At 30.3% G+C, this 8,406-nt stretch overlaps 1 protein-coding gene across 2 annotated transcripts; it reads right to left on the bottom strand.

The window, feature by feature from the left end:
• Nucleotides 1-1,562: 1,562 nt before the first annotated feature.
• Nucleotides 1,563-6,826, bottom strand: LOC111691406. 2 transcript variants are annotated; one of them, XM_023454161.1, is made up of 3 exons: nt 6,697-6,826; nt 5,185-5,269; nt 1,563-1,830 (listed from the first exon to the last, which is right to left on the bottom strand). In XM_023454161.1, exons 1-3 carry the CDS (start codon nt 6,788-6,790, stop codon nt 1,671-1,673), a joined length of 339 nt encoding a protein of 112 aa, XP_023309929.1. In that variant the 5' UTR covers nt 6,791-6,826; the 3' UTR covers nt 1,563-1,670. The 2 variants fall into 2 exon arrangements, 1 of the variants encoding a protein (XP_023309929.1); XR_002762940.1 differs by lacking the exon at nt 5,185-5,269.
• Between the last annotated feature and the right edge of the window lie 1,580 nt (nt 6,827-8,406).

Consider the following 8,406-nt stretch of genomic DNA (forward strand, 5'->3'; position numbering starts at 1 on the left):
ATGAAGCTCTATACTAGTATAAGTAGTGGTAATTACTGTTTAAATTTACAATCTGCTTTAAATAAAATTGTTTTATGGTGCAATGTTAATAATAACTTACAGTTTAGTATTAAAAAGTGTTATGTCATAACCATCTCTCTCAAACAGCAACCGATTGTATTTGATTATTGTATTGATAATACTATTCTTACCAGGCCACATACTATCCGTGATTTAGGTGTACAATTTGTTAGTAAATTGTCTTTTTCGTACCATATTACGAGTAATATGATTACGAACGAAAGCTTTAAAATGCTAGGTTTTGTACTACGCTGCTCTAAGGATTTTAATGATTTCTCTACTTTAAAATTATTATATTCAGCTTTTGTTAGATCTAAATTGGAGTATTTTTGCATTGTGTGGTCACCCTACTATAATATTTACATAACTAAGATAGAAAGAGTTCAGTGACGTTTCTTAAAGGCTGCAGTTTTTAGAGAGGATGGCAATTATCCACCTATTGGTATCCCTCAATGTGACCTTTTAAATAGATTTTCATTTCGCAGTTTAGAGGAACGTAGAACGATTGCGCAATTGATATTTTTATATAAGTTATTACATAATGCAATTGACTGTCCTTCTTTACTTTCATTGTTAAATTTTCATATACCTAGATTATCATCTCGTTTTTCTTCATTGTTTTATTTACCTATGTCAAGAATTAATATTCAAAAATACTCTCCTCTTTTTCAAATGTGTGATAAATATAATCTGTTTCAAAATCAGTTTGATATTTTTAATTGTAATATAGCCATAATTAAAAAAGTTGCATTTACAAATTAAATTATATTTGTTTTTTCATTTATATAATGTTTTGTCTAATTATTTAGGTATGTAATGTTTTGTATTGTTACTTATCTCATATCATGATGATGTAGTTTTCTGCTTGTACCTACCCTGTAATTGGAATTTCTGTAGGGTAGTGTATTGTCTAAATAAATAAATAAATAAATAAATAAAAGTATTGGAAAATTCAAAGAAAATTCGTTATCTCTTATAAATCTTATAAGGGCCAGAGACGAACCGTATTTTATCAAATATTATTACAAATTTCAGTCATAGGTGGCTGATGTTATTTGTTTAAAATAAAACATGTATGACAGATGACACATATTAGTTTTCCAATAATTACAGTTTTATCAGACTGCGTCTTTCAATTTAACTATACTAGTTAAAGCCATTATAACAATATTTTGTTTCAGTGTGATTTAAATAAAATAATAGATTTTCCTGTTACATCATATTGAAGTCGACATGTCTCGAACTACAGAGTAGTTCCTTCCAAAAAATTTCAAAATGTGGTGAAGTGGTTCCGAAACTTTATAATTTATAACATAACACGTTAGCACTATTGCCTATGGTGATTATAATCAATTCCTCAAACTAATAATTTTAGTATTTTTAAGTTAAATGTTTTTTAGGAACCAGCAAAGAAACAGGTACAGTCCATTATGATAAAATCAGCAACACATTCACTAATCGGATTTTTTATTTTATGAAACTATTCGAAATAAAAATCAACGTGTTTCAATGTTTTTTATTATATTCATCCAATAAGTTATTTGAGGTGGTTAGTTTTCGTAAGAATTTACATTATACAATAATACATAAATAATAAAACGATGATAACATCAAAGGGATGTAATAATATATTTTACGGTTTTACAATCTTCGTGGTTTAACATCAGGTGCACTGACCAGAGCATACATAATACAATGAAATAAGTATATAGTTGAATTATTGGGCGTAATGACTTCATCACCATTCTTACCCAAACAAATCTTTTCCACCTGTAAAATAAACAATACTATTAAACTATTTATAGCACTTTTGTGATTAAGTTAAATAAGTTAAGTAGTTAAGGATGATTAATCCACTCCATATTATATTTACGGTCGACAAAGAATAAAACCTCGTCATACAGTGTCTATAACAGGAATTTGCCATAACAAGAGTGCTTGAAGGATTGGAACCACCAGAACTACAAAGTAAACCACTACGGAAGTTGATGGCCGTCATGGGTTTGGTTCTTATTGCTACTGTTACTACCAAACAACTAGGTCTTTGTACCTTGCCTAGTTCCAGTAAAGATCCGCTGTTGTATCTTATCCCATCATAGTAATGGTGGAATAACAGGAGCAATAAGGACCACATTCACTTTATAGTTGGAGGTGTCAGAATGAACTTTTCCAGGATCCTACATACTTCCAAATAGACTCGGAAACATATTATGTAAGAAAACGGCCCGTACAATTTAAAAATTCAATTATTAAAAAAAGTTGTTTCTCTTTTTGTATGTTATATGCTTGAAAATAATGGGACAACCCGTAGGAATAAGCGGGTTAATATTCTCACTGATCGTTATGCGTTCTTGAACGCATTGCAAATCCGAAATCATGTCCAAACTTGTATAGAAATGTTTATTCTGATATGGGTGTACGGGCAACAAAAAAACTGACTAATTAGTTAACAAAGGTTGCTTAAATTTCTTATACTGGGAGTAGTAGACGATGTGTCAGCAACCAGCATAAGGGCACCAACAAGGTAATCTCTTCATCAAACAACCATAAAGAAAGAGGACTAAACAACAACTGCTGCTATTACATAATTAAGCACAAACTGGTCTGCATGACGGATACCTTCAATGTCAACTTTGCATGAGACAAAAGAATGTTTTGAGGAATGAAATAAACAGCAGAAGACAGGTTATATAGCGACAACCAAAAAAGATAGTATTTTATCAACATTTTCAGAATAAAAATAACATAAAAGTGCATGTTGATTTTTATTTATTTATATTATTATATATGATTTAAACTGGGTACATTGTAAATAATTGATATGACTAAACGCATCAAAAGCATAGAGTGAAGTTATTGAGTAGACGTTTATTTATTATTGAGAATTTTAACAATTTTACTCATTTATTGGCGACATAAATATATTCAAAAATAGTTAATGTTGAATTTATAGCAAGTAGATATAAAGATATAGTAATTGTTAGTGACTTTAACATTTACATGGATAGCAACGCAGAACATGACTTACTTAACATTTGTACAATGTACAGTGTGAAGCCACAAACCAACCAGAACTACACCAGTGACAAGTGCTTGTCATAATATTATTCCAACGAATATACATCAGAACTGTCTGACTATTTGTGCATGTGATCCTATAATTCCTTTCTCTTTAATAATCTTGGAATATATGTATGTGATAACAGAGTATGATAGACCCATGTATTTTGATCCGCTAAAGACGATGGGGCCATCATAAAATCAGTGGAAATATTGATTTTTTTGTTAAAATAAATTTTTGAAATTAAAATTAGTTAAAAATGGGTGTAACCAGTGGCGGCGTTTGACTTCCGTACCAGAGAGAACGGAAAAATTTAGGTGCAAGGTATTGAAAAAAATATATATTTACCTATAATTGGGCAGTTTTATTTTAAGTACTATTGAAATATAGGGAAAATGACAATTCAACATCACTATAAAAGTGAAAGTCCATTCTTCTGCTTTTGTCCCAAATAAACTTTTCAATTTCCCATTAAAGTTTGATATTTGTCGCATCATGGATTTTTCAATAGATAGCATTACTGTTAGTCTGTCTTTACAATCAATTTAAACTTTTACAATCTTTTCAGATTTTATAGTCTTCGTGGTGTAACATCAGGTGCACTGACGACAATTGCACATTCACAGCGAAAAAAGTCTATAGTCGAATTATTAGGAGTAATGAGTTTTTGACCATCCTCATCCATACAAATCTTTCCTCCCTGTAAAATGATCAATACTTATTACAACGTACGCCTGTAGTTAAGTTCAACAATTTTAAAAAAAATTTACAGTGGAAATACGTGACAGATGACCTTGCTTGAAGAAACTAAATGAACAGATGATGATGTACAATAAAAATTTGGAGAAATCTATCAAAAGAGCTCTTCTTAGCAGTCTGAGCAATGTGTATTTTGCATATATCAGTCCAGTTAGATAATTTACGGCGATCAATAATATTTCATAAGAAACCAGACCTTTTCATTTACAGGCTTACAAAATTATTAGGGACACCTACCCAAAGGCTGGAAACTAATCATAACTTCCTATTTTTTCCATTCTGACAAAATCGATCAGGAGAAAGTAAAGGATCTCTGAGACCAATAGATTTTATAACACTGCTAAATAACCGAGAGAAACAGTCCTTGGAATTTAGAGAACAGTAGTCATAAACACAGTCCAAAAAAAGCCACAGAATATTTTAATTATCTGAAGGTTCTATAGAAAAAAATCTTGTTAATTTCTTCTAAATTCGCTGCATATTGGAGTAAAGAGAGAAGAAACAAGAAGTTTAAGATTTGAGATTAAAAAATACTTGTCTTCTATGTACATACGTAATGTTTTTCTCTGGCATTCTAAGGCCGACTGCAGATAATTGCCTGCTGTAAACATCACCTTCAAAAAATTTGGTAACCAGTATATAAAATGATCGAAAATACATATTCTATAATTTAACATAATTTACTTTAACAGCGAATACATCGAAATGAATAACAGCGCATAATAATTCATNAAAGCCACTGAAAATTTTAATTATTTGAAGGTTCTATTGAAAAAATTCTTGTTAATTTCTTCTAAATTCGCTACATATTGAAGTAAAGAGAGAAGAAACAAGAAGTTTAAGATTTAGGATTTAATAAAAATACAAGGCTTCTATGTACATAATGTTTTCTCTGGCATTCTAAGGCTGATTGCAGATAATTGCCTGCTGTAAACATCACCTTCAAAAAATTTGGTAACCAGTATATAAAATGATCGAAAATACATATTCTATAATTTAACATAATTTACTTTAACAGCGAATACATCGAAATGAATAACAGCGCATAATAATTCATTTCCCAATATTTTTGTTTACAAACCTTTTCAGTGTCGTGAGACTCGGATATTGAATTGAAGACCTCGAAGCAACCAGGTTGTTCTGGTCGTTTTCCTGGACATTGCAGCACTACAGTTTCATTACCAATTAATTCTAATCCTAAACAATCGTTATAATTATTCAGTATACGTGTATGATAAAGAGAATATGTCCCTGTCCAGTCGATTACTAGATATTCACTGCCACTAGAAAAGTAGTTTCCATACCTGAAGAGCTCCTTATCATCACCATAAAGGCAAATTCTATCTAATAATGACACGGACGATTCTTCTCGGATTTCTGGAGATCTATCTAAAAAAAATAGCTGATAATAGTAAATTTATGGTTCGCATAAATACAGTCTTTGGCATTTACAAGGAATACAATTAAAAACAGACATTCTTGATCGTAAATGAAGTACATCCACATAATTATTATACCGCAGTTACATTCTATAGCATTTTAAAAGAGGAAATCCAAAAAAAATGACGGTCATATTCAAGCCACTGTAAATAATCACGCACTTTAAGAGAGGAAGCCAATAGNTTCTCGGCCTGTTGGAATCAACACATTGGCGAAGGTACCCTCAGTATTTGCTTCATTCCTGAACATCGCAAATCCACAATTCTATTGGCCAATAAAGGTGCTGATCTTACAGCCATCAAAATGGCATGGTGGATGGAGAAGCTCCCCTATAGCAGAAAGTTATGTTGAGGAGTCTATATCTAACAAACTTGATATTGCAAGGAAAATCCAAGGAAAATATAGCTGTTCCTTGCAAGAAGAGACATCCATAACTTATGCAAATTCTTCACAAACTTCGGCAGATGTTATGCGTTCCGAAAATGATGGCAACAATGCTACAAGGGTTGTTATTAACGGAAAGGAAGTTAATTAAATGTGATAAAACAAAAAACGAAATGTCTATTACTATAAATGTAAATGATAATGTTAATAAGTAAACAAATTAAATTTGGTTTATTGTAAGTTTATTATTTATATTTATTTATTTCATTATTCTATTGGTGAAATAAAATTACTTTATTACATTTATTAGTGGATAAAGTATCACATAAAAATTCGATTATATGGTGATTGTGGATAAAATAATAAATAATTCGCACTTAGAAGCAAAGAACTTCAGCCTCATGCAACTGGAGAAATTACATAAATAAAACGTGGCAGTCTACAGCGTCAGATATCTTATGGTCGCAGTTTATTGTAGCTGTGATTCAATCGACGTTCACAGGTTAAGGTACATAAAGTAATAAATGTAATGTAATAATTACAAATAATTTTCCAAGCCCTTATCTTATAATGTTTTTATATGGAATAAATTTATATATTTTAATAAATAAATCTTGTTCAAAAAAATTATGCGTAAATTATGATTATGATAGTGGAATTGAAGAAATAAGATGTATTTGAGATAATAATATTATTTGCATTAGGTTGATAAACACTTTTTACGTAAAATATACAGGCCAACAAAGTTTTATAAAAAAATATTTTTATTTAAATTTAAAACAGTTAATGGTAACATTTTTGTAGTTTGATAATACCCATGTAGTTTCAGCAATTTTGGGGAGGCTTTTGTACATTTTAAAATGTCTTGTAGGTAGATATACAATTACACGATTTACTTGCAATTTTTGAAGTTGGTCGTAATTTCATGTGAATTAGTTAACTTCTTAATTTTATGTTTTATTGAACTGATAGTAATATTGCCACAAACTTACCAAAAGTGCCTAGGATTACCAATAAATAAATAATTAAAATACATGCAATAAACACCACAGACGAGAATATTATGACAGTTCTATTTTTAAACATTTTTGCAATATAACGATACACTTAGATTCGGCAAAAGAATAAAATTCACTGACGAAATGTTATTGTCAAAAATTAGAATGTAAGCATATCAGGCCTATAATTGGTGACATTTTTGTTTGCAATTTACATTGACCCTTGATAAGAAATCACAGATACACGATTATGTGTTTGTTTATGGATTTTCCCGTGTTTAGTGTCCAAAGAAGATAGTTCTTTCTATTAAACATATTTATCATAAAATATAGGAGACAATTTCTTCGTCAGTGAATTTTTTCTTTGAAGAAAAAACCGCATTTCAAAAAAACCCAAAAAAAAAAAAAATCAGATATTTGCTACAGATTTTCCTGATCAAGCCAAGGAATTGCCAAATCACGACAACAGATCGATTATTGGATAAGGTTTTTTATCAACATTTTCAGATTAATAATGTAACGAATGTTATAAGTTGAATAAAAATAATAATATAAAAGTGTATGTTGATTTTTATTTATTTATATTATTATACAGGGTGTTCTGAAAAACACTAGCATAAATTCAGAGCCTGATAGAATTTCAAAAAATATTACAAGTTGTTCCTATGAACCATGGGCGTATATTTTTCCTTTTCCAAGGTACAGGGCGTTGAAAATAATTTTTTAAAAACTAGTTTCGGTCCTATCTTCCACAAAATTGGACCGAATTAACTGAAATTTTGTTATCTGGGATTTCTGAGGATTTCTTATTGTTGGGAGGAGGCTACCGTACACTTTTAGAAATACATTATAAGTTTGGTTTCTCAAACTGCGAAATTAAAAACACGTTGTCGTAAGCCAATAAAAATGAAAACTAAAATAAATATAATAAATTGAAGCAGAAGTATTTTAAGGCTGATCGTTTGCTTCTTATCAGGCTAGATCTATGTTGTCATATCACATCCATTAGATTTATATTACATAGTTCACCTAAATTAGTTTAACATCAGAGCTCAATGACACTAAGATTCATGAACTAAACCCAGTGCTTTAAAAGGTAATAAATTCTTCTTGTTGAAAGCTTGAAATTATTTAAAAAATATTTTAATTGTCTTAGATTAGTAAGATTTTGTATTTATTTTTTGTTACGTGGGTACATTATACAGGGTGTCTAAGTGTCAGTGTACAAAAATTTACCAGTGGGTAGACCAGACCAAAATAAGGTAAAAATATTTTTCTGCGATGCGCCCTCACTGAGGCACAGGATGCTGTTTAGAAAAAAAAAATAATTTTCCTCAATAACTCAAAAACCCTTTCAGGGATTTAAGTAATTTTTGGGTGAAGTGTACATCTATTAAAGGTCATTAAAACTACATGGTGCTTATTTCGATCAGAAGCCAAGGGCGGCCTAGGCCAACTTGTCCTCAAGGTTATGTCTTCATAACTTTTGCATATCCTAGTTCTATGTAATTTGATTACGTTTTCCTGAATCTGCGATCGGTTCTGAACAAAAAATGTGCTCTTGGTTCATAGAAAATGAACCATTTTCGAGTAAATTAGATCTAAAGTATTGACTGCACTAGTTCGTAGAAAAATGCATGTAAAGATTTTAATTCTGGTTATCTAGTAGGTACATGTCATAAATAACAAAGTTGTTTACCACAA

Source organism: Anoplophora glabripennis, unplaced genomic scaffold (assembly GCF_000390285.2).
Source record: "Anoplophora glabripennis isolate ALB-LARVAE unplaced genomic scaffold, Agla_2.0 scaffold211, whole genome shotgun sequence".
Lineage (NCBI taxonomy): Eukaryota > Metazoa > Arthropoda > Insecta > Coleoptera > Cerambycidae > Anoplophora > Anoplophora glabripennis.

What these genes read in the sequence shown, in the direction of transcription:
- LOC111691406 (XM_023454161.1), bottom strand. Translation starts at nt 6,790, where the DNA reads ATGTTTAAAAATAGAACTGTCATAATATTCTCGTCTGTGGTGTTTATT. An exon ending in GGTAATCCTAGGCACTTTTG is followed by an intron (nt 5,270 to 6,696) that starts GTAAGTTTGTGG and finishes TATTTTTTTTAG; the next exon opens with ATAGATCTCCAGAAATCCGA. An exon ending in GATGATAAGGAGCTCTTCAG is followed by an intron (nt 1,831 to 5,184) that starts GTATGGAAACTA and finishes TTTATTTTACAG; the next exon opens with GTGGAAAAGATTTGTTTGGG.